This window comes from Musa acuminata, chromosome BXJ2-4, assembly GCF_036884655.1.
Source record: "Musa acuminata AAA Group cultivar baxijiao chromosome BXJ2-4, Cavendish_Baxijiao_AAA, whole genome shotgun sequence".
NCBI classification, from domain to species: Eukaryota; Viridiplantae; Streptophyta; class Magnoliopsida; order Zingiberales; family Musaceae; genus Musa; species Musa acuminata.
Window position 1 is genome coordinate 40,461,540 of NC_088341.1, and position 27,975 is coordinate 40,489,514.

The window sequence follows — 27,975 nt, forward strand, 5'->3', positions numbered from 1 at the left end:
TCCTTAGGGTTAGATCCTTCGCGAGAAGGACGATCAACTCACAGCACTCATACTTGTTAACGGTGCGGTCCTTGTCCAGGAATCCACAACTGTCGTTGCGGCACGTCAGGCATATAGTATCGCCGTCGTCGTCTTCTCCTTGAGAAATGTCAGCAGTCGGTTTGGTGTTACGGCCCATCTGATTACTGTTTGAATCTGCACTGTGATCTTCATCGCCGTTTTGGGCGTTGCCTCTGCTCGACTGCCTCGTCCACGCTTCCATGACGAGCTCGAAGGCTCCGTTGGCTGCGGCCGAGGGGTTCTTTGTGGGGGTGTGTCAGGATGGACATCTTCCGGAATTGCTCCCTTATCTTGCGCAGGTCCGCCGATCGGTGAATGCTTTTATGTATGTAAATGTTTTTATGTTTTTATGTATATAAAAAAAATTTTCTCTCTTCTGAATATTCGAAATATAGGTAAGATCCAATCAATTTTGCTAACTCAATTTGACAATCAAAATCAATCTTATCAAATTTAAACATGAAAACCAAGTCTATTTGGATAATAATATCTGACATAAGCCAAACTTCAAGTAATCTATTACATGAATTCAATCCCACAAAGGATGGACATATAATTTTGTGTTTTTGTTTAATTCGCTTATGGTGTTTTCAATAGCATTTATAATATTTTATTAATGCATTAAAATACTATAAAAATTATTTAAAAATACTATAAATGATATAATATTACGTCTCATTAATTGGCATTGCTCATAGATTATTATAATATTATATTTTTAAAATTATAATTAGTTTAACCGATGAAAGGAGTTCATTTAGATTATTTATATTATTTTTAAGTAGAACTAATAGTAAGTCGATTTTTTATCTTTATTTGGGTAATATTATGTTAATTATTATAAATACTTGTTTGAATATAATATCGTTGAATCTCGGATTTTGATGATGAAACCAATTGATAGTATTTATGTTTTGATCTATATTTTGAGTGACGCAGGATGCTTCGATCGGGATGAAACAATTAAAGTAAGAAGAATCATGTTGGGCGGAAGGAAAACATGTCAGAAGATTTGACGTCGATCCGGAGGATCGGTCAACGTATCAACAAAAGGCTTCGGCCATGAATTCGGATATTGACGTAATTTTACCGTTGAACTAATTTACCCCCCTCTTAATGTCGACCTTGTTCCTAACAAATATGATATATTAAATTATTTCTAGTGTATTTGATTTCATATGACTTATTTATAAAGTTTTTAAGTAGGTCTTATAGTACGGTGGTTAAAACACTATAACGAGTGAAATAATAATAATAATTTTAAAACTAAAATATGAATATTTTATAATAAAAAAAATTACTCTAAATTAAATATATCTCCAAGGAGGTTAAGATGTAAGGATTATGAATCTTAACAAAATCTAAGCCTACTTAATATTGGTTTAATTGAGTTTTATTATTTTAAAATATAAATACATAAAGTATGCTTAATATTTTTAGTATCATAATAAAATTTTAAATGATATCAATGTAAACTTAATGGAGATCAACTATGACGGTATATATAGGTTTTGCTGGGGCTAAGGGAGAGACATATGTAATTTAGCTTAAAAAAGACATCAATGATCATGGTTCGTTGAATACGAACGGGACCGCACCGGATTCTAGTAATCAGGACCGTCCGATTTTTTGACCAGGTTAAACTTAAATGAGCACCGCGAGGCGTCCTATTGCTGATTTCTCATGGTCTTATAAGTATACGGAGCTCTGATTTAACTCCCTAGGGTTTCTATCTTCGTGCTTCGTTGTTCCGGTAGGGTTCCAGCATCTTCTTCGTCTACCCTCTTTTGCGATCTTTTATTGGTGTCCTGATGATATAGGAACCGAGAGATGGATCGATCTGGAAATCTTTGTGGTTAACGCCATATTTCTAGGGTTCTATTTTGATCGATTGTGTTGCCCTTTTTCGTTTCTTTTTCTTGTTTTTAGATATTGAGATTTTGAGCGGAGATGTCGGCGAAGGAAGAGAACCGGATTTTTGTAGGAGGCTTGTCGTGGGACACCACGGAGCGGCGGCTGGAGGGGGAGTTCGGCCGCTTCGGGAAGGTTATCGAGGCTCAAGTATTGATCGTCCGCTCATCTTTCAATTTTTTTCAGCAATTAAGTTTTTTTCTTGTGTTATGTGTGATGCTTCTGTTGGTTATTGAAATTATAACTTATTGTGTGTTTGAAGGATCGAAACTTCAAGGAATATATCATTTGTTTAACATTATTTTTTTAATATTCGTCTGTTTAGAGAAAAAAATAGAATTTTATTATATGAAACACGTTATGTTGTAGACTTTTTCATGTGTATACAAGTCATAGGCGTACAGATAGACTTGGATGTCATGTGATAATTCTTTCCTATAGTTCTTATGTATTCTAAATAATTAAGGTTTTAGATGATATTCATTTCTTTTCTAACGTGATGTTGTTTGTCGTGTATCATTGTGGCATCTGTTTTCTGAACCTTTCTATATTCCATTGCTAATATTTTGTACTCTTATAATGATTCCACTATTTTTTTTCTTAATGCTTAGCTTTACATGAATATCAATCTTCGTTCCACTTTTATTGGTGCATGTGACAACAGAACTCCTGTCTAAGTTTCTGAAGCTGCCTATTAAAAAGGAAGGGTTGTTTGTTTTTCCTCTTGATGAATAACCAAGGAGCTACAGACACTCTTTTGGAAGCTGACAAGTCTGCCACTTTCTGTTATCTTTCTGTCAGCATTGTTTTAGTTAACAGACACCTGTGAGTGCATTTATGAGTAGAATGCTGGCTCAGAGTGATGCTTCCAGTTCTTAGAGTTGAATATTTGATATAGAGCAGTCAATGTCGAGACAAATCTTTGAAACACAATAGCCTTGGTGACATATCTTGGATTGGATCGTTGGTTTTGATATTGGCAGACGACATTTGCAAAATGCTATATCAATGCCATACTCTGATGGTTTGTGATTCTATGTAGCACTTAAATATAAACTATCCAAGGGAACTCACGATGCCTGCTTTTAGTGGTCATCTAAGGCTTGGCTGTTATTTGATAAAGGTGCTTCATTGTTTGCCAAAACACTGTCAGAAGAGCAGCTTTTGTGATAAAGCATTTAATATGTTACTGGGATCCCTGTTATCTTTGAGGTTTGCTGTCTACAGTATGCATGATCGTCCAGAAAAACAATCTCAAGATTATGCTGCACAATCTACTCTTCATTGGACTGCATTGCAGATCATAGAACGTTTTAAATTTTAGTGTCAGGCTTGTTTAGTTTAATAGCCTTTTAACTTTAACTGAAAACTTTGAATTTAAAGGGAAGAATGCTAGATGCATTTGACTAGATCATTCACATCTAATATTGTCCATCAGAAGGGGAAAAGAATGTGTGACCTCAAAACTCAGTTCAATGCTTGATTGTTTCTTTATATGGCTGGCCTCCTGTAGTACTTTGTCACTAAGTTCATATTCTTGGTTTCTTTTTTTTTCTGCTGATAAATCCATTGCAAGTGTCTTCTCTAGATAATATCATAATACATCTAAATTGCTTGATCTGGGAATGTCTTCTCGGCAACACTGAATGATGGGCTTATTATACTTCATGCATTCAATCTGTGCAATGCAGCATGGTTTTTGAACTTTGGTCTTTTAGAGTGATTTAGATGGTTGTTTAACAAGCACAGAGACCACAGGGACTGGACAATTTACATGGAAAACCAGCTGGAAGTTGAAAACTTTCTTCTTGGTGATGGTTCAAGATCATGCAACAAAAAAATGTGAAAATGTACTGAATGTGGGAAGGGTGTAGAACAGTGTTCCTGATCTAATATTTTGGTTGGCGATGAATTGGTATTTGAAGCCATTATTAGGAGAGAAAATAGTATATGCAGAATAGATGCTGATTTTTTTTCACAATTTGTCAGATTCTGTTATTGGTCTTTGGATTAGTGTCTGAATCATATCAAGCTCTGGCCCATCATAAAGCTCGCACAAAATAGCTGTTCAAATTCATGCTTATGCTTGTTTTCCCTCTTTGACTTGGACATCTTGAATTAGATCTTTCCTTTCCTTTGAACCTAATGTTCCTTCTACAACCTGATGTCCTCTGAATGACAGATGACATCATATTGTTTCAGTTCATTTCGTTTACAATGTATCTGCTGTCACTAGCTTTGTTTCATATATTTTAATGGGTTTAGCAGCAATGTTTACGTTGGCCAAGAGTGACTGGAGATGGACACCAAATCACTTATTGTCATGGTTTTCATTGTATTGGCATTTAGTTTGTGGTTTTTCAGATAACTAGCTCTCACAAATTTTTGGTGGTAGTCCTTTATAAAAGTTGCTGGCAGTCAGTCTTATGGCAACACTTTTCTGAATTTTATCTGTTTTGTGATATTTTGGAGATCTTAATGTATCTTCAGATCTGCTTAACTCTTAACTCAGTAAAATGATTCTTTCTGAAGTGCTTGCACCCAATTTCTTCAACTGTTTCATATAAGAATGAGATATACTAACTGACAGTATGCCAATGTGGACTGGTTGGAAGATTTATTCCTTGAGATATTTGAGCCAGTTCGTGTCGGCAGTTGTTTCATTCACTACATAGGAAGATCTAGTGGTTAGGTGTTAAAGAATTGCTCAAATTTATGTAATGATGCACTAAGATGACACTGAAGTCTGTCAATTGATGTAATCGCAAGACCAGCTGAAGTGTTCGTTAGAACATGTTGCACCTACTCTTGGTTGATTGCACTGAGGGGTGTCTTTCATTTGGATGTAAGACAAGAATTGTACCATTTTTTGGATGTTGTGCATATCCAATATAGATATTGGGTAAAAAATTTGCATGGACTACATTAATCATAGCAGATTATGGCTCATTATACAATTATTATAGTGAGATGTCTGGATGAAGCAAATGGTGTTTGTGACTTTTATGGTGACCTTGTTCATCAATACTTTCTGCTATGATCAGGTAAATGATACATCGATTTTACGCTGATGTCTTTTCATTTCTTTTTCTTCTTTGCAAGTTGTTTTCTTTAATGTCACAACTTCTCATATAAAAATTGATGTTCTCATATAACTAACACAGGCTTACTTTCTCGATCTTCTCTTTTTTTTCCCCTTTTCATAAGTATAGATAAATCTTGTCATGATTTTGCTTATATATAGTCCTCATATACACCTCAATTGCTGATGTCAGATTTATTTATTTTTAATCCCAGGGGATATTGTCTTCTGAAATTATTCTCTTTACTTTTATGTTTTATGGCATTCTTGTCAGTTGTTTCATCTTAAATATACTTTCTTAGGGGCTCCGTTAGACATGGAGTTAGTCTGTGTCTAGTATTTGAGAAATATAAAAGAAGAGAGAAGAGGAAATGATGCATCATATATTATTTCTGTTGAAATAAGGATTACCTTTTGGTTCATGCATTTATTTATGCAGTCATTTACCAAAGTGAGATGATTCTGGTTTGGTGTTACTATTAAATTTTCTACTTGGCATTTTCTTATACCATAGCAAACAAATATACTGTCCTTTTATTATTGTGGAAAGAAGAAACCTCATTCTCCTAAAATGGCTTTGATGTAATTCCTGTTCCAGATTAATTTGTCAACATCTTTATATCACTCTTGCAGAGAGCATGGTGCAATATGATGTTGATCAGAATGGTCCAATTGTTGTTTTCCCACTTGTAGGTCATGCTGGAGAGAGATACTGGCCGCCCCCGTGGATTTGGATTTGTGACATTTTCTGATCCTCGTGCTGTTGATACTGCTATCAGTGAGATGCATGGACATGAGCTGGATGGACGAGTCATCTCAGTGAACAAGGCTCAGCCTAAGATGAGCACAGATGACACTGGCTATGGCTACAATGGAGGGGGATACACAGCAGGCAGCAGAGCTGGTTATCGTGGTGATGATGGGCCACCACCCGCAGGGCGTTCTGATGAATGCTTCAAGTGTGGTAGTCTTGGACATTGGGCACGTGAATGCCCTTTGGCCGGGGGAGGCAGTGATGGTCGTTTCTCTTCTCGCTCGAAGTTCGGCAGGGGTGGTGGCCGTGGGGATCGTGGTAGGGGGCCAGATCGCTACAGTGATCGCTATTCAGATGATCGTTATGATGGGGGTCGTTATGGGGACCGAGATCATTTTGGTAACAGGGACAGTCGTTATAGTGGTGGCCGTGATCGATATGCTAATGATCGTTACGGACCTCCTGGGGATCGTTTTTCGGGTGATAGGTATGGAGGTGGACCTGATCGTTACCCGCAGAATGGATACGTCAGGGAAAGAAGCTATGAACGAGATGGTCCGCATGGTGGTGGTACCTATGATCGAGAGGGAGGGCCAAGAGGCAGTGGCTATGACAGGGATGGACCACGTGGTGGTGGCAGTGATAGATACGGGAGTGGTGGCCCTGCACGTTATGATGGTGGTGGAAGTTACAGGGACAGGCCCAGGCCATATGATCGACCAAGCAGGGGTGGGCGCCCACCATCTTTTGATGTTCGCTATTGATGAATGTAGGCTGTTAACAGTTAACCTGCAGTTGTTTTTCCTGACTTTGCTCTTTGCTACTCTAGGGTTGATTGTGGAACAATGCAGTGGTTTTTGGTTATGTTAATATCAGGATGGAAGATCTGTTCTGTCCTTTTGCTTTTGGAATCATCTGAATCCATCTGGCAATGTTAGCAGCTATATGATAGTTTGTCTTATACATTCAGATTGACTCAGTGTCTTAATATTCTTCCATCTGTTGACCTGGTGGATTGTTGCAGTGCAGGCTGTTATAGTTTCTTTCTGTTGATACTCGCACACTTTGTGTTGGTCGATGTGGTAACCATTCACTGACTACTGAGAATACTTTTCTGATCAGTATAGACTCTTGCATTCTGATATGCTCCTAGATCAGCTCCTGTTTAACTAGTCTTGTGCTCCTCTAATGTCGCCATTGGGTGGGTTAGTTTTGATGCAAGGAAAGTAAGTTCTCTATGCCTGTAATGCAAGTTTGAGCAAGGTGTTAACTAGCCGACGCGTCACCAGTTTGAATTGCAGCCACTTGCTGAAGGTCGAGGAACCTTTTTGTTTACATGCAAGTCTTTGGTTTATGTTTCCTGATGCCTGGGCATTATGTTGATCCTGTTTATTGAGATTGAATGCTCGTTGTGTGGTTGAATTTTGAAACTGCTCATATATTGTTCAGCACAGATAAGGGTGATCTGAGATGGTGTTGAGAATGATGTGCATGTTTTGGCAAACCCCCCGATGGCAGTGTGCTTTGTGGACGTTATTTTGCTCCCTCTTTTTTTGGGATCATTCTTTTAGGTGATGGCTCTTGTGGTATTAACTTGTCCAAAGCTTAGACAATTTGTATTGGAATCTCACGTAAATAAAGTCCTGAGTGTACAGTTAATTTCATGGATTGGGTTTTTTTTTTTTTTGTATCTCTTTTTATGGCACCTTTAAATGTTTGAGTCTATGCTATAAATGACTGCAAATTAACTAATTTAATTTAAGTCAATGTGATATTATTTATAAAATTGAGTCTACATTATTTATAAAATTAAGAATCTAAATAGATTTGATTAATCGGTTTGAATGAGTAAGAGCTTCAGAATTTATTGAATTGATATCTTTCAAATTAAAATTGATTTGGTTTATAATCTTTAAAATTGAATCATTAGTGAATCATTTCGGATCAAATCAATTTTAAATCGATTCGATCCCGTTTGATTCTATTTTCTAATTGGATCTTAACACATCTAATTTGAAGTATTCCTTAGTACAAATCTTTTTCATTCTTGAGGATGCGGTTTTAGAAAGAAAAAAAAAAGTCAAATAAATAAATAAACGTGCTCTCTGATGTTTTCTCACGCTTGAATGATTTGGGTTGTCCAAAGCTATCCATCCACCATTTGGATGTCTTTTGTGACATGTTGATGCTTTGGTGGATCGTCCAAGATCCCCACCCATAGATTTAGTGGCATCCCCTTTGAGCTCGGTTAAGCAATCCGCTACAAGTCATCATCGGCATCTTATCTGTCTCATGAACCCATCCTTGAAAGTGACAAGGCAATGGATTAAAAGATTCCCAAGCCACTTCGTTGAATAGTAAGTAAGTAGTCAACCATTGGACCATTCTTCCTCAACTATTCTTGAGGGTTATCACCAATCGTTACAGTTCAATAGATTCGAATTGAGAGGGTATGTTAGAGCGGTGCTACAATTTAGGTTACTTAGGTTGTATACAACCAAATTTATGGATCGAATGTTTTTTATTTGAAATTAATACTAATTATAAATGCTACGACGAATATAATGCTAAATCGGATTCAATCGCGTTAAACTAGGCTCTGATTAAGTTTGAGTTTGGTCTCGAGCTAACGCTAACTCGACTCAACTTAGAGTTAAACCTTGAACCCAAAGACCTAATAATTGGTTAGGACCACTCTGCATTCAAGTTGACCCATCTATTTGACACTGAGATGTGATTGCTTGGAATTTGCTATCATCAAGATGACAATGGCAATGGCAATGGCAATGTTATGATTGGTTTTTCTCTCATTTCAGAAAACTTGAGATTCTATTCAAACATGTTTTTTCCATAAAACAAAGAGAAAAAATGATACGAACATTTATGTTTCTTCTTTCTCTGGCAAATGGGAGGTTTTTCTTTTCCTTGTCAGAAACTTCTTTTCCACTGTCTCTCTTTTTCTTTGGCTTTAGAACACCATTGACCAATGGTGTTCCCATAGTTTCAATCGTAGTGGGGATCTTTCACTTTCTAGTATCAGAGTCAATGATGATGTTCCAAGGAAATCAAATAGTAGAGGGTCCTTTCTTGACCCAGCTCCATCAAACCTCAGACTCTACCTTTCTGAACATGGCAGGGGAAGAAGACATCCTCATATGCTCATCTCAAAGTTCAAGAAAGTTGAAGCCAGCAGACCAGTCTGACCATTAGAACCAGTGAAGTCACTGTGATGGGGTGTGTACATCATGTTGCTTCATGGAAAGGTTATGCAGACTCTGAAGAAGAAGATCCCAACTAGTTGCTGTTGATGGAATGTCATATTTCAAATCTCAATCACCTTTTAATTGATTGATGCTACTGAATTTTATTGGACTTAATTATTGATGTTGATATATATATATATATATATATATATATATATATATATATATATATATATATATATATATATATATATATATATATTCAAGTCCAATAAGTAGAAAAAAATGTTAAACACCTAAAATAATAGGTATTATCAAAGATTGAGAGTTCAAAAACAAAGCCAACAAAATTTATGTGTTACCTCCACTTAGATTCATCATTGATTTTAAAAAGTAACATCTTAGCCTAATACTAAGTTAGAAACTTTGATTTTATACTTAAACTCGGATGATAATATACAATAATCACTTGCTAAAGATTGAAAGTATAGAATATCATCTGATTAGTTTACATATAAAATACTGATATAACAATGATAAATGGATTCACTTACTAAAAATTAAAGGCTTGATTAATTGATAAACATTTTATCAGATCATTGAAAGATCTTGGAATTAAATTTTACCTTCATTATTTATCCCCTTGAAAAATATTTGAATAAATTTTAGCTATTGTCACTAGCCAATTAATGATTGAAATTTTTTTCCTTGAGATCAGCTTAGTAGGTAAGTTTTTTTATTTGATTTACCTTTTTTTTTTATTGTCATAGCTGACTAATGATTGGAAAATTAACTATTTTAATTGTTCCTGCAGTGTGTGCCCAATATCTCATTTTTCTTTTCACTATTATTTCATTTTACTCATTAAGATGGTGAATATTTTAATTAAAATTATAAATTTACAATTACCAAATAATTTGACTATAATTATTAGAGTTTAGTATAAGTTGGTCCCTTTTGTAAATACATAGGGTTTGTTTTTCCTAATTTGTTGTTATCAAATATGAAATATTTATTATGGTGGCATAGAGGAAGTCATCAGTTTGAATTATAAATCCATCCCTCTCCGTTTTATCCATTGTTTGATATTTATGCAAAGCTCCCTCCCTCCTCTTATTTGCTTGCTTCATGATTTAGTATACGTCAAGTCTAGTATGATTTTTTTAATCATACAAGGAAATATTAGAATTTAATATATATTATATATCTTTTTTAATATATTAATATTATATTTAAATTATCCCTTCTCCTCTTATATATTATTATCGTCGTCTTCGTCATCGTCTGTTGTTCACCTACTATTATCGTTTATCATCCATTGCTTATTATCTATGGAGATGATATAGGATAGGAAAATGAGGAGGAAAGATGAAAGATGAGAGAGGAGAGGGAAGACAAAATGATGGAATTATAGTGACAATGATGATAGAAATGAAAGCAATCAAAATACGATGAAAAGTATTAGAGAAGGAGGACTAGTTTGGATAGTTTTTAAGTTAGAAGATAATATTTGAGAAAAAAAAATAAGAGTAATTATATATATATATATATATATATATATATATATATATATATATATATATATATATTCCGACTCAACTGAATTAAATCAAACAAATGCATTTTATATGGAGGAGATTATTCTCTCCTAATAAAAAAAGAAAAAAATCATATATATTAATAAAAATATAAATCATATATTCTTGTCGACCAGACGACTAGAATATTTCAATGTCAACGTTGTAATGTCATCGTCACGCCATCTCATTTCTACGTATGTCGACGGCAAGATTTGTCCTTTCCTCGTCTTGCTTCCGCCCGCGATTCCGCACAGCTTGAAGTCAAATCTCTTATTTTCCAGTCTCAGTCCCAACTCCCAATCCCCCATCTCTCCCTCCCCTCTCGCCTTCCATTTCATCCGAGCCGATCCCACCGCACCTGCCTCCGCATATTCCCCTGTTTTCACGCTTCCTAGCTCTCTTATATAAGTGACACCAAGAGGCCGAGGACAGAGACGACACAGAGAGCGATCACGGGAGAGATCAGATGGGGAGATGGTTACGGATTCCTCTCCTTCTCGGGCTTCTCCTGGCCGTGGTTGTCGCAGGATTAGTCGACCGGTCCGACGGCGGGGTCACGAGTTCCTTCGTCAGGAATGTGAAGAAGGCCATCGACATGCCGATCGACAGCGACGTCTTCCGCGTACCGCCGGGCTACAACGCGCCGCAGCAGGTGCCTGCCTTTCTTCCTTGTGGTTAAAGCTGGCGCCTTTCACTGTTCTGTTATTATTTCTAGTTGCATCTTCCTGCTGTTGATCGTTCTTCGGATTGTTTTTGTTGGAGTACTTTGTTCGGCGTTATCTCAGATTGTTCTTGCGTTGATCTATGACCTTTTCTTTTGCCATCTTACGGTGTCAAGATCTAAATATTTGATCTTTTAACCGAATAGTAGTTCTTGTTGTCGCTCTGCTCTGCTCTGCCTTTTTTTCTCCTCGTTGCAAAAGACGAGCCTTGTTTTAGAACTTCTCCTTGCTGTGGCATTACCTAAGAATGTTCGTGTGTCGATCGATGCCCTTTTCTTTTGCTATCTTACTGATAACATTTCAAAATTGGATCTTTTACCTAATTGTTTGTTTCCATGAATAAATGAAATCCAAATATAACTCATATCAAAGGAGTATACCCTTTACCAGGGTTTTCTCTTGCTAAGAATGTCCTTGTCTTGTCTCATAATAAATGCAATCCTGTTCTTGCTTGGTCCGTACTATTTTCCATCTTCAATTTTACTGTGTATTGATTTCAAATCTTGATCTTTTACATGATGTATTCTTTCTATGTAATAATTGCAATCTATATATAACTACATCTGTTTTTGGGACAAGAATACTCCTCCAGTGGAAGATCAATTTCGATTTGATTTGTCGCATCATCATAAGCAACTCTTGTTGTTTCCTCTCCTCGAAGGTGCACATTACCCAAGGGAACCATGATGGCTCTGCCATGATCATATCATGGGTGACCGAGGCTGAGCCTGGCTCCAGTAAGGTTCTTTATGGCACTGACAGCAACAAGCTTATCTTCTCTGCTGAAGGCAAGCATACTCGATACGAGTTCTACAACTACACCTCAGGCTACATCCATCACTGCACCATCAGGAAATTGAAGGTGATTGAGTAATCATTTTCTTTTCTTCCTTCTTTCTCTCTTTCTAATCTGTATGATTGATTCACACCGCCTGCCTCATCACTTGTTTCTCTTTGTTCTTTTGCTACAGCATGATACTAAATACTACTATGCTGTTGGCATTGGACACACAGTTAGAAAGTTCTGGTTCACCACCCCACCTAAAGTTGGTCCAGATGTTCCTTACACCTTTGGTCTTATAGGTATATTTTTTCTTATACTATCTTGATTCATGTCACTGTGATGTTGTATTGCTGCATGCAAAAGTAGTCCTTCCATTGCTGGTGACTTCCGATCATCCTATTAAATGTCAGTGAAATTTTGGAACTTGGATTTGACATGTCTGTTAAATTTGCTGCAGTTGTGTGTGTATGTATTAGAGCAAGTCACTGAATTGATTTTGTTGTTTTAGTGGTATCTCTCATTATTTTGTTATTTAAGAATTGATTTACTGATATCACCTTCCTGAACACTGAAAGTTTCTGACATTTACCTAAAAGAGATGAGAAACAGAGAAAGAGAAGAGTCTTTTCTCAATAGTGTTTCCAAGAAATTTTGTCGGGAATCTTTCTTTACTTACTTCCAAAGGAAGGTGGATCTGAAAGTTATACAGCAATCAAAGACTTTTATGATGATATTATGCTGATTAAACTTGATTAGCATGTGTTTCATGCATCCGTTTAGCACCTTCTTTGTCAGAAGACGTCCATTTTCTATGTTCTTTTCTTACTCACTGAACTAACTACCCACCTCCTCCTTGAATGAAGTGGATTTCTTCGTTTTTGTGAGTATAGACTCATTAAATGGTCAAAGAAAATGTCTGCATATTTTTGATGTGATAGGTTGTAACATAAGAAGCACGAAGATACCTCTAAAAGATTGCGGGCATGTGATTGACGCATGGTTCACATAAGATGGGCTTTTAGCTCAATTTTATCATCTAAAGTTGACTATCATGTCCATATCTCTAAAAGATTGTCGGGAATATAATGTTTCTTTCTGTTCATTAAAATGTGTTCTTCCTTTAAGATTCTCTTCACTTCAACTTAGCTAAATTATCACATGATCATATGTGGCATATTTGGTGATCGGTTCGTTCCTATGCAATAGTCATTCTTATCATACACTCCTCTAATTAAGGTGCAAACACTGAAGCTTTTGATCCTTGGTTTTCATTCTGCATCTGAAATTTTGGTTAATTCAATGGATAGTAGTTAATAGATTTTTTTTTCTATTTAGTATTCTGCCTGTAGAATCCTTTCCAGTATTACATTCTTTTTCTGATCCTTTTGCATGATATGCAGGTGATCTTGGACAGAGTTATGACTCAAATAGTACACTGACTCATTACGAGGCCAATCCAAAAGGACAGACAGTGCTATTTGTAGGTGACCTCTCTTATGCTGATAACTATCCGAATCATGACAATGTTAGATGGGATACATGGGGTAGATTTGTTGAAAGAAGTACAGCATATCAACCTTGGATTTGGACCGCAGGAAATCATGAGATTGACTTCGCTCCGGAAATTGTAAGTGGGACAGTTACATTCACATACATTTTTGTGTCTTAATGGACTAGATTGATCGTAGTGTTTGAACTCATTTCTTGTTAATTGTGGTCTTCACCATTAACATTTGATATCAGAGAACACAGAAATGCTACATACGTGGTGGCAAAAACAAAGCCATTTTACTAATTTTGGAAAATGTATACTGTCAATTCTGTGCCTTTAGAAGATACAAGCCAAATGAACAGAGGATACACATTGGTGTGGAAATTTAATCAATATGTCAAAATGAGGATTGAGATGGTATGGCATGATTATACATAATCAAGCCAAAATAATCCAACAACTAAGAGATGGAGAACTATTTCTTCACTATGACCATTTGGGGGAAACATGCACAAGATTTTGGTGGAAGTCTTTAAAGAAGATACCATATAGCTTTCACTCATAGAGAACTTATCCACTGAGAGGAAAGAATATTTATATGGTGCTGAAGGCAGATATCTAAACTTATGAGCATATGATGATTGATCCATAGATATTATAATTTTTATCTGGTCATTTTTCCATTTGTGATAATGCACAGTCCACTATTTCTGGGTTTGAAATAACATTACCAAGTACGTAATGATTTTGTATCGGTGCCCATCAAATCCGCTTTAGCATCTAATTAGCAAGCAGAAACAGATGCATCCCTCTTTAAGGTTTAAAGGCAAAAATATTCTCATATTAAGGCTTTTAAAGTTTCACAAACTGGAAAATTAAATTAAAATAAGTAGAAAAAGATTAACTGAGACATTAAAGTGCTTCTAATAATAGCATCATCTTCTGGAGGTCTTATCATTTGAAAATTCACACTAATGAATTAAATAGAGAGTATCTGACACAGATAGAAGCTTCAATAACATAAATATAAATAAACATGGATGAGAAATAATGAGGTTAGAAATGATAACATTTTCTTTAGAAATTTTGACCAATTGTCGGTTTGCAAGAATTTGGAAGAGCTGAATTGTTTATAACATTTTTGCAGGGGGAAACTGTACCATTTAAGCCATTCATACACAGATATCATGTTCCCTATAGATCTTCTGGCAGCACAGCTCCTTTTTGGTACTCTATCAAGCGGGCATCAGCATATATAATTGTCTTGGCATCATATTCGGCATATGGTATGGATTTCTAAAGACATAGTGTTATAGAGTGTGAGAAGTTATATGATATCTATAACTAATTTAAATGAGAATAGTAACTCTCTTGTAGTTGCATCTGTTTTCTGTCTGCTTCATAAAAAATAATTTGTAATGACTCAAGCAAGTGTTGTATATCGAGTGTTCTTTTACCCTTTCTTGCCCTGATTCATTTAGCTCATCTGAACTTTTTCTGAAGTTTTAATTTTATATTTAGCTCATCTGCATGGACAATTTGCACTTCTGTTGCCATCTTGTGCATAATTTGCACTTCTGTTTTAAAGAAGTGGATCTTATTATAATATGATGAATAAACACATTTGTATTTGGAAAATTCTTACAATTACACTAGCAGATGCTCTGTCAGGTTTCCTCTGCCAACATCTTAACAATGCAAGAGAAGCAGATGACTTTTCAATTTTTTGCATTCATTTTGAGATGAAATGGTCAGTGTATGTGCAAAAGATTGTTATGTTACATACTCAGACATATCTCACATATTTCAGAATAATCTTTTCCATTTGATATTCTTTGGTTGGATTGTCATCAGTATTTGTGTATTACTATCTTACTAAACACTGGTAGCTTTTGATTGGTAACACTAAATTTACATCTATTTGGCTTTGCCTTCTTTTGTACAAGGTTTTCGGTGTTTAACTGTTTGTGTTTCATTTTAACAGGAAAGTACACCCCTCAGTACAAGTGGCTTGAAGAAGAGCTACCCAAAGTGAACAGGAGTGAGACTCCATGGCTGATTGTTTTAATGCATTCACCATGGTACAACAGCTACAACTATCACTATATGGAAGGAGAATCGATGAGAGTGATGTATGAGCAATGGTTTGTACAAAACAAAGTCGATGTTGTATTTGCCGGGCATGTTCATGCCTATGAACGCAGTGTAAGTATCTCTTGGCCATCTCTTTCCTTCCTACATCCTGGTTACTCTTCTCCATTCTTACATCTGACTTGGGTGCTTCCTCTAGTTGTACTGCCATTAACCATGCTATACTTCTTTTTGTAGTGTGTATTCTACTAGTATTTGATTAGATATGGTGGTATAAGAATAATGATACCAGATTTGATGCTCTGATGATATTTTCTTTGATGGAAGATCATCATAATAACCGAATTGATGCCTTGTTTAAAGACCAACCTCAATATGATCTCTCTCTAATGGCCTAAATGTTCATTGTGTTGCAGCACAGAGTATCGAATATAGCTTACAATATAGTGAATGGAAAATGTAAACCAGTTCGAGATGAATCAGCTCCTGTATATATCACCATTGGTGATGGAGGAAATCTAGAAGGGCTTGCTAGCAAGTAAGACTCCACATGAAACATATAGTCTATGCTTGTTAACATTTTAAGACCGCACGAATACAAGGAAAATTTCTTCTTGTTGATCCTTTTTTTTTTCTTTTGGCATCTAAAATGAAGCATGTCAGAGCCACAGCCCAGCTACTCGGCTTTCAGAGAAGCCAGCTTTGGTCATGCTGTCTTTGAGATCAAGAATCGAACCCATGCCTACTACACTTGGCACAGAAACCAGGATGGAGATGCAGTGGCTGCTGATTCAATGTGGTTCTACAACAGATACTGGAAGAGTGCGGATGAGATCCCAGCAGTGTAATTGCCGATCCTTGATTACGATGTTGAAGAATAAATTGTGGTCTCAATTTGCAATGCAGTCTCAACTTTGGATTCTGTAATAAAACTCTTTTTTCTGTTAATTTAGTAAACTCATTGTTTCTTGACTACCACTATTTGATGCATCTCTGGCTTGTTTGTGTCAAATTACTCATTGGTTGGCATCCTACTTATAGATGAGTAAAAGCTTTCTGGAAAAGTTATCAGTCATCAGAATTGTACTCAGTCTTTTAGTCAGATCAAACTGACTTGACAATGTAAGCTGAATTGATTTCATGGCACCAGTTTGGCACTCAGCACTTAAAACAGAGTCCATGTCTTGAAATGTGGATGACAATAGTAGCAATTTGGACATTGGTGTTCTGATCAAAAATTTTCATCATAATTATGATCCTTATGACAGTTATTATCTATCATGGTGTTATATCACTGTTCTTTGAATTTAAAATATTAACAGCATTTCTAGCCATTGTAGTAACATAAATATATATTATTTTTGTAATTTTTGTAAAATCCTAAGCAAAGAACTTCTATTGTGATAATATCATAATTGACAAACAGAAAATTATCCAACACATGATAGCTCTGTTAAAAAGCCACTTCTGCTTGGCCTCTTACATTTACAAGTATCATCATGGACTCTTACATCAAGAATTAACATTCTCAGCATATTTAATTTCAAGGCTACACCAAGGTTGTGATGCATGCACATTTAACATCTACCCAAGCATTCCTATGAATTCCTATGATCTTTAATGGACACTAAGTAATATACATACACATACTTTAACTTCTTTAAGTTACTATTATACCTCATATCCCTACAGGTATTGTGCCAGGATGACACACAGGTTTCTCTACAAATTAAAAATTATAAAAAATATCTGATAGTAGTAGTCATTTTAGGGCTAATAGAAGCTATATTCCCCATGCACCAAAATAATAATAATAAAAAAAGAGGATGATAGTAAAAGTGGTCATTGTATGTAAGTAAACACAAGAAAAAAAAAAAACCTTAAGCAGACTGTTCAGTGCATACTTCAGTGTCACTTAGATCTTCAATTATCTGGCATCAGTTAAAAGATTCTGCAAATTTCCATAGAAAAGGGCATGCAAACAACAGTGAGAATGCACAGCAATGATTTATAAGGACTGAAGGCACAAGGAGCCACTGGAGTTAATTGTGTTTGATGCTTATAATTCTTGACATACAGGAAAAATGTACATTTCCAGAAAAGCCTTTTTAGAGAAACAAAATTTCCCCTTGCTTTTCTTACAAGGAAACATCTCTCAAGGTGCCTCAAGATCCAGTCTGTGCACACCATTAAAGCTTGGATTAGTGAGAATTTCTGTTATAAGCTTAAACCCAAAATTTCCAGTAAATATAATTCTTCAATTCACAAAGTCCTTATCTTCTTATCTTTATTCCATATATAAAAATGTATTCACTGGTTCTACAAGCTAATGCTTGCATAAGAAGGCCATCATGCTAGTACAAGAATTTAGTTTGAGCTGGTGTTGCAGAGAGAGTATACCCTGCAAGTCCAATAAGCATAAAGGTCCTAATACTTGAATCAATTGGATCAAATACATGGGCACCACCTCCACAAGAATTCAAACTCAGGATCTTGTCATGATGAAAAGTATCAAGGTTGGTTCTTCTGAGATTCAACCAACACCAAGTAGCAAGGTTGGGTTTATTCTGGGAGTCAAGGCTCTGTTTCTTTTTTTTATTTTTCTGAATATTCTCACTTATTTGTTGATATTATCGTAACATGCCCCCTCATTTTTTTCCCTAAAGCATGCAGAAAATTGCACAGTGAAGGTCCAATTTGATTGGAATCACCTCTCAAATCCATACAAAATATTGTTGGTTCCTTTTCCAAAGTTTAGCAGACATGTAACTTCAGTTACAGCTACTGATCAGTTGTCCCGAAAATGACATCTATTTTTTAAAGATAAAAATTTAAAAAAGTAAAGAACTTTATTGCCGAAAGAAAACAAAAGATTTAAGTTGGTAGGAAATGAGTTCCTTAAAAGATACTAAAGTTTACTAGCCCAAGTTTTTTTTGTTTTTTTTTACCAAATAGATGTATCATTTTATAATTATCGATAGTAGACAGCAAGTGAAAAGTATCCCAACACTTCTTAGAATTCTCCAACGAAAAGAGATTTGTCTAAAGAGGATATGGATCATCAACTATCATAGTTAAGTTGATCCAATTAATTACTAGAATTTTTCATTAAACAGAGTACAGATAAGGCCTAACACTTTCATCAGGTTTAATCGATTTCATCATGTACTACTGGCAGAATTGCCAGCAATAGTGTACAAATACATAAAAGTATATGCAGTATATGATAGCTTATAGTGTAGACATTACATAAAGGCATGTACTGCATAACTTTGAATGCTTTTGATTCTCTTGCTATTTGATGTAGTTATTGGAAACAAGAAGCAAAATGAAACCAGAGATGAGAAAAATACTTGGATCTTCACCCGCAGTCATCAAGCATTAGTAAGGAAATGCAAAAGGCATGCAGTACTCATTTTTATCCCTTCACTATGACCTCAATGCTTTTTGATCTTAGAAATGTGCCAAGTGACCAATGACTTATCGACACATGGATCGATCGAGCAAAGCGCCGAAAGAAACCTAGTTAGAACATTATAAAAAGCAATCTGTGATCCTCAAATCTGTGGACTACTTTTGAGAGTCCTGATGGCATCATGTTGCTTTCGATATTGCTTTCTTTTGAGAGTCTTAATGGCATCATTAGCTTCGCTGCTTTCTCCTTAACCATCGTTTGGGATTCTCTTCTTTAAGGTATCCACTGATTCAGCAAAGCATGCAAAGAAGAGACCCAGTTTGCGTCACACACCATGCAGCAAGAAAATTACATGGAGCTGCACCAGAGTTGGTGACAGCCTACGAAGGCCACTCCAATGCTGGCTAAAGCAAAAGGGAGAAGAAGAACAAAGACAGTGGCCAATGGCCATATCATATGAGCTCGTTGCCACCAAACGCGCCACCTTAAAGCCAGTATCCAATATTCCATCACAGTCTGCGACACTACCTCTCTCTTTCGGAACCAGATCATTCTCCCATATCTTCCTTGGTATCTCAAAAAGATGAGGGAATCTGAAGCCTCTCTCACCATCCTTTCACCAAAGCTGGGTTGCTGTGTGGCTTTCCAAGTCTGAGTCCTGATGCTAGCTGTGGCCACATGATATCAAACCCTAAAAATGGGCACTGGATGGGGCTGTCTCACCTTTTGAGAAGCTGAAACATGCAGGCAAAAGATAGATTACGGGGAATAAAGCTACTGAATATAAATCTCACATTTGAACTATCTTGTTTTCCTTTTCTTGGATGCATATATTTCTTTTCTGACCAATATGGGTCCACATCAACAGTATCAAAGTGGGTTAAAAGCAGCACTATCATATTTGCCTCTTGTTATCTGTATCCTTCTTTTCTCTTCTTTTCCTATTTGCTTGTTTGTCTAACTATGCTTTTGAGGGTACGTTTGGAGTTCATCATGGTCACTTTGCAGCCATCAATTCTTTTTTCTTGTCTTATTCTAAAAGTTGTCTCATTTATAGTTCCATCATTTATCACAAACATTATATATATATATATATATAATAAATATTGGTGTTGTGAAGTCATAGTAGAAGCCAGTGGGAGACCATATACGCTTGATATTGTCTAAGCTGAAACTTATTTTGCGTGCGTGATTGCAAGCCAACCAAATTGATTTGCTTGAGGGGTAAACATAGGCTTGGATGTACAGATTACTCCGAGGAGGAGGTGATCATTCCATGAAACAATTGGAATAAGAATCAGACAGGAGATCCAAGGCATGATAAGAGGAGAGAAATCATTTGGCTACAAGGTCCCGAGTCACCATCATTGATGATGAAGGCACATCTATTATGTAAGTGGGGGGGGGAGTCCACATGAATCACTAAAGTATAGGGCCATGCTCTGAGGAGGTGATCATTCCACGTACATGAGAAGAGAGAGAAGAGGATGATTTGGGCAGACAAGCCCCATGTCTCCATCATCGATAACGAGGACTCATCTACTAAGTACGTAGGTGGGGAAGGCAATGTGAGTCACTGAGATGTACGATACCAGCTCGCCCTGAAGGCCTGCAGGCCAGCCGCCATGGCCGACCTCGATGCGACGAGCAAGGCTGGCAGGCACAAGCCATGTGCTCCGCGTGGTGGTCCTCCTGCAAGCAACACCGGGCGCCATGTCGATGGCTTTGGAGCATGCAGGTGCTGCCACGAGTTCATGGAGGACCGTAACAGGAGAAGCTTTAAGGGACAACGTGAGAAGCCATGGTCCCAACATGGTGCAAGGAGCGGAGGAAGCGTTGGGCGTCTTGTTCTTGGGTGGAAGAAGAAGAAGAAGAAGACAAAGCTTGGGAACAGAAGGAGGAAAGGGATTTTGCCCATGGGTGGTGGGGTTTTCTACCATGAAATCGTGCACTGATGAGCTTCCACGGATGGCCATGTTGTGCTGCTGCCAGAGCCAGCTGATGTGGTCAGGCACTGTTTGGCCAGCTTAGGTTGATGCAAGCTTTTGAGCATGAGTTTGGAATTTTGTACCGACGTTATGGATTTGGCAAAGATCTAATAAGTGGGCTATTGGAAGTTTATAATTAATTAATGTTGTATTTTTGCACGAGTTATGGGACATGAAAACTTTGGTAAGTTGCTTCATTTCCTATCTTAGTGTAATGCTTTAGCAAAAAAAGACGATAGGAAGAAAAGAACCATCATCGGTCATCCTCAGGGAAGTGTTCGACATCCAAAGGATGTGGATGTGCTTCTCTCGGGATGCACAATATCTAATTCTCATGTGGTGGGGAATTGGTGGTGAGACCACATGAGATCGAGGCCACGAAGACATGTAAATTGTGACCGCCTGCCAAATTATTCTTTCTCATCTTAAGCAGCAGATATGAACTGCATTTGGTTGGCTGTAGCTTCTTCATTAAAGCTGTAGCTGTTCCTGCCATGCCAAATCCCCACAAACCACATATTTCTCATTATAACTTGTGAGTACTGATTCTTGTAACTCGAATATAATATATGAACACGATTTGATTGGGTCACACTCGCTGTCTTTTAGTAATGAATGGCAATAGATTTTCGTCCTACTTTGAACTTAAATTCAAAGATTAATTATGTTTGAGCATATGGTTCGTTCGTTAGTTGTTGATTTGAAGATTCTATTAAATATCGAATCTATGTAGAAGCAAATATATTAAAATAGTATAATTCTTTAAAACTTTACTTGAGGGATTTTTTGAATAATGTGATATGAGACTATTACATTTAAGATCATAGTTAAATATTCTGAATGATTGCATATTTTCTCCGATCATAAGTTCGATCATACAACGTCAAATTCGAAATATATAAAGTAACGATCTACTTAATCAACTTTTTATTTGTGTATGACGTGATTAATTTTATCGAGTCGAATCAATCTCCTAACTAGTATAATGCTAGTTGCAATGTCGACCGAATGAGATTGAGATATTGAAGAAAATTAAGATTGACTTATAACGATATAAATAATATATTTTTTTTTATTAATTTTAACTTAAATATTTCGAGTAGATTTAATAAAATTAATAGATTAATTATCCTATTAGATCATATCATGATAATTGATATTAGAATCGACCTAATATTGAGAATAAATCGAAGAACTCCAGTAAGGAAAATCTAATTATGGATAGAACATGATATAATACCTCGATTAATTCTATGTCAATGATAAACATCATCTTATTGATGTTGTCATTTAATAATTCAATGACTAAATTCTGTGCATGTACTCAATATTATATATCCTCTGACTCAAATAAATAACATGCATTTGACTCGGTGCAAATCCAACTTAAAATGGATCAAAGATTTAGATAAATTGGCGTCGGCCATGAGTGAATATTTGGGATTAGCTACTCGGTGAACTTATCTTTCATCGCCTTTTTCTCGTTATGATTTAACTTCTAGTTTCAATTTTGGTGGGTAACATCACATAAATCAATGTCCATACTTACATCAACCCACTTATCAAAGTGATACAAACAGGGATGATTGATTTCCTTTGTCCAAAATTATTTTACATTTTCAGATTTCTTTTTCCCTTCTGGTTTATTAAAATGTCGGCTGGTTTCATAATCTGTTTGATTTGTGATTGTGTTGTTTCGATAATATAAATATAAATTCATATCCACATCTATTTATGATCAAAACGTATATTGATAATTTATCTTCAAAATGTGTCACAAGGACGGGTCCCACTAGGTCGCATCCATATCTACCTGTCTGTCTGTCTGTCTGTCTGTCTATAAGGTCATCTCAACCACTACCTCCACCACCATCCATCCATCCATCCATATGCTATCACCATAATTATCTACTTGATTTGATCAAACTAATTTTTTGAATTTTTTATTTATATATGATATGAAATAATTGACATGTGAACGCTCGAGCATTGTATTATTGCCATCCCGACACCCACTGAGGCACGATAATGTTGATTACAACATCTGATGTTTCGTCATATTTGAATGATGCCCGATAACTACGCGAAGTTGCTTTCATGGAATATCTTTCCATTAAACACTGATGATTAACAGAATCATCAACAAAATAACCTCATAAGTTTCATCTTCTTTTACTCCTTTGAAATCATCCTTCTTCCTTATTGTCGAGTATGTCTTCGATGCAAATTTTATAGACCATTCAATTGGCCACGTAACGGAATCGGACTCTAACCAGATTGGTTCCATGATCCACATTAACACGTCAAATAACCAAAAGTAACAACAAACGGTTTAATGTCGATCGTCTATAACAAAGATATATGCAAGGAAGCTATGTGATTCATTTTATCAAAGCAAGAAGGATCGTTCTTTTGGTCGTGACATGTTTCGTGGAAGGTGGCGGTTACGGGGAGAGAGAAGAGGTGGTGAACAGGTGTATGGGTACGTAGAACGTTTCTGCAAGCGTGAGTACGTCGTCCGCGGAGGAAGCCTGCAGAGTGGGAGTGCGAGGGAGATCTTTAAAGCGCGATATCGGCTTACGTTCCCAATCCCCGCGAGTCCCCACGCCCTGCCATAAGATTTTGTCCCCCCCTCCCCTCCCCTCTCTTCCTCCCCACACACTTCCACATCCACCTCTCTCTCTCTCTCTCTCTCTCTCTCTCTCTCTCTCCCCTTCCGTATAAATCCAGCGTTCGCCCACCTCCGTCTTCCTCCCTCCTCGGGCTTCACTCCTCCCTACGGTACGGCGCACGTTAGCGCCACACAGCCGTGCCTGCAGATACCCCACCACCCCGCAGCCTCCAAAAGCTTTTGTGGTGCCGCATCATGGCGCAAACCCTGGTGCTGCTTTTCGCCATATGCAGGCTGATGTCCACCGTCGGGCTGACGGTGGAGCCCGCGGAGCTGCTGCCCCGGCTGGCCGTGGAGGGCCAGTTGAGTCTGGACCCCGCTGAGGTCGCCGCGGCGGGCGCCGATTTCGGAGGCCTCGCTAGGGCCGAGCCGGTGGCCGTGATGCGCCCCGGCTCGGCCGGAGACGTCGCCGGCCTCGTCCGGGCCGCGTACGGCTCCGCCCGTGGGTTCCCGGTCTCCGCCAGGGGCCACGGTCACTGTACCGGCGGCCAGGCCCTCGCGCCCGGCGGGGTCGTGATCGAGATGAGCCGCGGCCGGCTCGAGCCCCGGCCGAGGCCGGCGTACTCGCCGTCGACGGGCGAGTACTACGTCGACGTCTGGGGTGGAGATCTATGGATCGATGTGTTGAACTGGACGCTGGCGAACGGCGGCCTCGCGCCCAAGTCGTGGACCGACTACCTCTACCTGTCGGTCGGCGGGACGCTCTCCAATGCGGGCATAAGCGGGCAAGCCTTCCACCACGGGCCTCAGAGTAGCAACGTCTATGAGCTCGATGTGGTCACAGGTCACTTCTCCAAAGCAGAATCATCATTCCCCTCAATTTTTCTCATCGATAATATCTCCTAAATCTAAAACATTCAGGTAAAGGAGAGCTCATTACGTGCTCGGAAGAGCAGAACTCGGAGCTATTCCATGGAGTTCTTGGTGGTCTGGGTCAGTTTGGGATCATCACCAGGGCCAGAATTGCACTGGAACAAGCTCCCCAGAGGGTACATCTTCCTTCTCCTTCTCCCCTCTTCCATTCCTCCTTGCTCCCAACTCCATTGAACATCAACTTTGGCCTTCATGTCCATCACTGTGCTCAATGATGATCAAGAAAGAGGTAGTCGCTAGGACCACTTCATCTGCAGGCTAATCACATCCACGCTAGCCTTGGAGCAGTCGAGTTGTTTATGGTTCCTACAAGGGACACATGGACATGAGATCACGATCCTGTTTGTACTTTGCACTGCTCCAATAGTGTGCACCCTGCATGACGCCGACACCCAACCCATCTAGTGGATAAAGCCATGAGAGCCAGCTTGTAGGCAGCCCTGACATAAACGAAACCAGCCAATTGACTCAGAGAAGCAGAGCTGGATCCGTAGCCATGTTCCATATGATCTCTCATCATCATCATCGTCAGTACTGGCTAACATTGCCTTCTGCTGCTGTTGTTGTTGTGGTTAGGTGAGATGGATCCGCGTGCTGTACTCGGACTTCGGTGCCTTCACCAGAGACCAGGAGCACCTCATCTCCCTCCATGGCGCCCTCCCGAGCCAGAGGTTCGACTACGTCGAGGGCTTCGTCATCGTCGACGAAGGCCTCATCAACAACTGGAGGTCGTCCTTCTTCTCCCCCAAGAATCCTGTCAAGATAAGCTCCGTCGGCTCCAACGGCGGCGTCCTCTACTGCCTGGAGATGACCAAGAACTACGACGACTCGACCGCCGACACCATTGACGAGGTATGTCGTCCGCGCCAGTCTCTTTCCATGGACAACGAGGAACATGAGGTCAAGGTTTCTTAATGTTTCTTGTGCTTCATTGACACCTAACGGAAGCACTAAACTACACCCACATGGAGAACATGGAGGAGATCTGCACGCTAGATTTTGTTCCATCATCTTCAAATATTCTATTCGCTTTGCGACCTACCCTAATACCGACATCGATCTTATTCAGCTACAATGGACATGTCGCAGGTGGTGGAAGCACTGCTGAGGCAGCTGAGCTTCATACCGGCGACGGTCTTCACGACCGACCTACCGTACGTCGACTTCCTCGACCGCGTCCACAAGGCAGAGCTGCGGCTCCGGGCCAAGGGGCTGTGGGAGGTGCCGCACCCGTGGCTCAACCTGTTCGTGCCGGCGTCCCGGATCGCCGACTTCGACCGCGGCGTCTTCCGCGGCATCCTGGGCAACCGGACCAGCGGCCCCATCCTCATCTACCCCATGAACAAGCACAAGTAAGCAGAAGACTGACCACGCCGCTTGTTTGCTTGCACTCATGCATGTGACTCTTGTATGGTCTCTGCCATGTCCACTCGCATGTAGCCGAATGATAATTGAGCACCAACACAACACGTTCTATACGCTATTAGATTAGCATGAGAGCTTACATATTTGCACAGTGTCCAATGTTTTCTATGAATCGGATAAGATCTTATCTCTGCTTCCTTCCTGCTAAAGTAGAAGTTGTGGTTGGTCAGCTTCCATCTACCTTAACCTGTTCTGCTCCTTTATGGTGCCAAAGCTGTTGCTTTGAACAAACCCTAAAAAGTAACCCTAAAACCCTTCGAGAGACTTAATTAGCTACAAAGAAACATAACATGCCACTAATCTTTTGCCTTAATGATTGAAATCATCGAGAAGAGCACTCTTGGTTTGTAGGGATAAGACTTCATCGTGCTCCAGGTTGACGCTACAATATTTGTGCTTATTATAGGTGGGATGATCGAAGCTCGGTGGTGACACCAGACGAGGAGGTGTTCTACTTGGTTGCCTTCCTCCGATCGGCTCTATCGGACTCCGACGATCCGACTCAAAGCTTGGAGTATCTCAGCCAACAAAACCAGAAGATCTTGGAGTTCTGTGACGAGGTTGGAATTGAGATGAAGCAGTACCTCCCCCACCACCCATCACGGACCGAGTGGGCTCGACATTTCGGGCCTAAGTGGGCCCGATTCGTTCGTCGTAAGGCCCAATTCGACCCAAAATTCATTCTGGGTACAGGCCAAGGCATCTTCCAACCCTCTTCGTCTCCTCTCTCCCTCCTGTTCCCCTCCTGAGGACCCCATGGCTCACATCAATAAGGCAGCTGCGGATTCTCCCTGCTGTTTGGCAGCCAAGAAAATATTACCACAGTTATCTGACATGAAGCTGTAAGGTGATGAAAGAAGTGAGATAAAATGTGGGAGGAGACCATGGTGATGTTAGGAAGAGCATGAGAGAGTTCTTAGGACTGCCATGGCTGTAAAGGTATATATACATAGATTGTGTTGTCAATATGGATATGTACATAACAAGAGCCTAAACATTAAATGTTCTTCTTTCATTCTGTGGTTTCATCACTTGATGCACATCCAATGACTCAATTAATTATAATGCATGCTTAATTAAAAATATGTAGTAGTAGTAGTAGTAGAATATTCATGTGTTAATTTGAGAGAAAAGATTAGAAAAGGACAACCAAAAAATAAGAAGAAAATAGAGGAATAATAAATAGTCTCAATTACACTTCATAAAATATATTATTAGCATAAGAAAAATAGAAAATAATTGACTGGGGATTCAATTAGGTTTTAAGCTAATATTCATTGGATTGATGTAGCTAAATTGAACCTGCAAGTGGTTGATTGCCATTATAAAATCAAATAAAATTTAGGTGCAATCAATTAATTAGAAATTGGTCAAAGAAATCCAACTTTATACTCAAAAACAAAATTCTATCATGCAATTAAGGCAGTGAATTGGAAATCATATCAGAATTAATGAGTCACATAAGTTAACTTGAGGAGGATGCTTAACAATCTCCAAAAGTCAGTCTCATCAAGAAAGCAATGCATTTCGTTACATTGGCAAGATTGAACATTTGGCTAAGATATTGAGATCGAATTCTACCTTTATACTACACCATAAATAAAATAATACTATTATCAAAGGTAGGGGATAAATTAAAGAACATATATTCTTAAAAATGGGGAATGGATGCTGTCATATTTAACAATCCCACAAGGAAGAATCAATGACTTGCATATATTCCTTGTTTGCCTCTTCATGTCCACCATTCATAGTTGATGGGGGGCGAATAAAGTCCAAATAGCAAAAAACCCATCTATATATATATATATATAGATATTCCTCTGATTTGACTTTTCAGAAACCAAGGTAGATAGGACCACCTAGACATTGAATGCAACCATGTCCATGTTCATTGAACCTGCTACCTTCATTAGAAAGGAAT

General features: G+C 38.3%; 3 protein-coding genes across 4 annotated transcripts; all 3 read left to right on the plus strand.

Annotated features, from left to right (window-relative positions):
• The first annotated feature begins 1,719 nt into the window (after nucleotides 1-1,719).
• On the plus strand, nucleotides 1,720-7,471 carry LOC103982997 (glycine-rich RNA-binding protein RZ1C). 2 transcript variants are annotated; one of them, XM_009400117.3, is made up of 3 exons: nucleotides 1,720-1,813; nucleotides 1,990-2,121; nucleotides 5,747-7,471. In XM_009400117.3, the coding sequence occupies exons 2-3, from the start codon at nucleotides 2,011-2,013 to the stop codon at nucleotides 6,569-6,571; spliced, it is 936 nt and encodes a 311-aa protein (XP_009398392.2). In that variant the 5' UTR covers nucleotides 1,720-1,813; nucleotides 1,990-2,010; the 3' UTR covers nucleotides 6,572-7,471. The 2 variants fall into 2 exon arrangements, with proteins under 2 accessions (XP_009398392.2, XP_064961957.1); XM_065105885.1 differs by lacking the exon at nucleotides 1,720-1,813 and adding an exon at nucleotides 2,636-5,015 and having other exon boundaries at nucleotides 1,989-2,121.
• Nucleotides 7,472-10,866: 3,395 nt separating this feature from the next.
• On the plus strand, nucleotides 10,867-16,657 carry LOC135610879 (purple acid phosphatase 2-like). Its single transcript, XM_065105886.1, has 8 exons — nucleotides 10,867-11,242; nucleotides 11,974-12,174; nucleotides 12,284-12,395; nucleotides 13,497-13,723; nucleotides 14,736-14,874; nucleotides 15,573-15,793; nucleotides 16,096-16,217; nucleotides 16,335-16,657. The coding sequence occupies exons 1-8, from the start codon at nucleotides 11,057-11,059 to the stop codon at nucleotides 16,525-16,527; spliced, it is 1,401 nt and encodes a 466-aa protein (XP_064961958.1). The 5' UTR covers nucleotides 10,867-11,056; the 3' UTR covers nucleotides 16,528-16,657.
• Nucleotides 16,658-23,733: 7,076 nt separating this feature from the next.
• Nucleotides 23,734-27,091, plus strand: LOC135610880 (cytokinin dehydrogenase 5-like). The gene is made up of 5 exons (XM_065105887.1): nucleotides 23,734-24,537; nucleotides 24,615-24,742; nucleotides 25,203-25,478; nucleotides 25,716-25,978; nucleotides 26,458-27,091. The coding sequence occupies exons 1-5, from the start codon at nucleotides 23,949-23,951 to the stop codon at nucleotides 26,798-26,800; spliced, it is 1,599 nt and encodes a 532-aa protein (XP_064961959.1). The 5' UTR covers nucleotides 23,734-23,948; the 3' UTR covers nucleotides 26,801-27,091.
• Nucleotides 27,092-27,975: the final 884 nt, after the last annotated feature.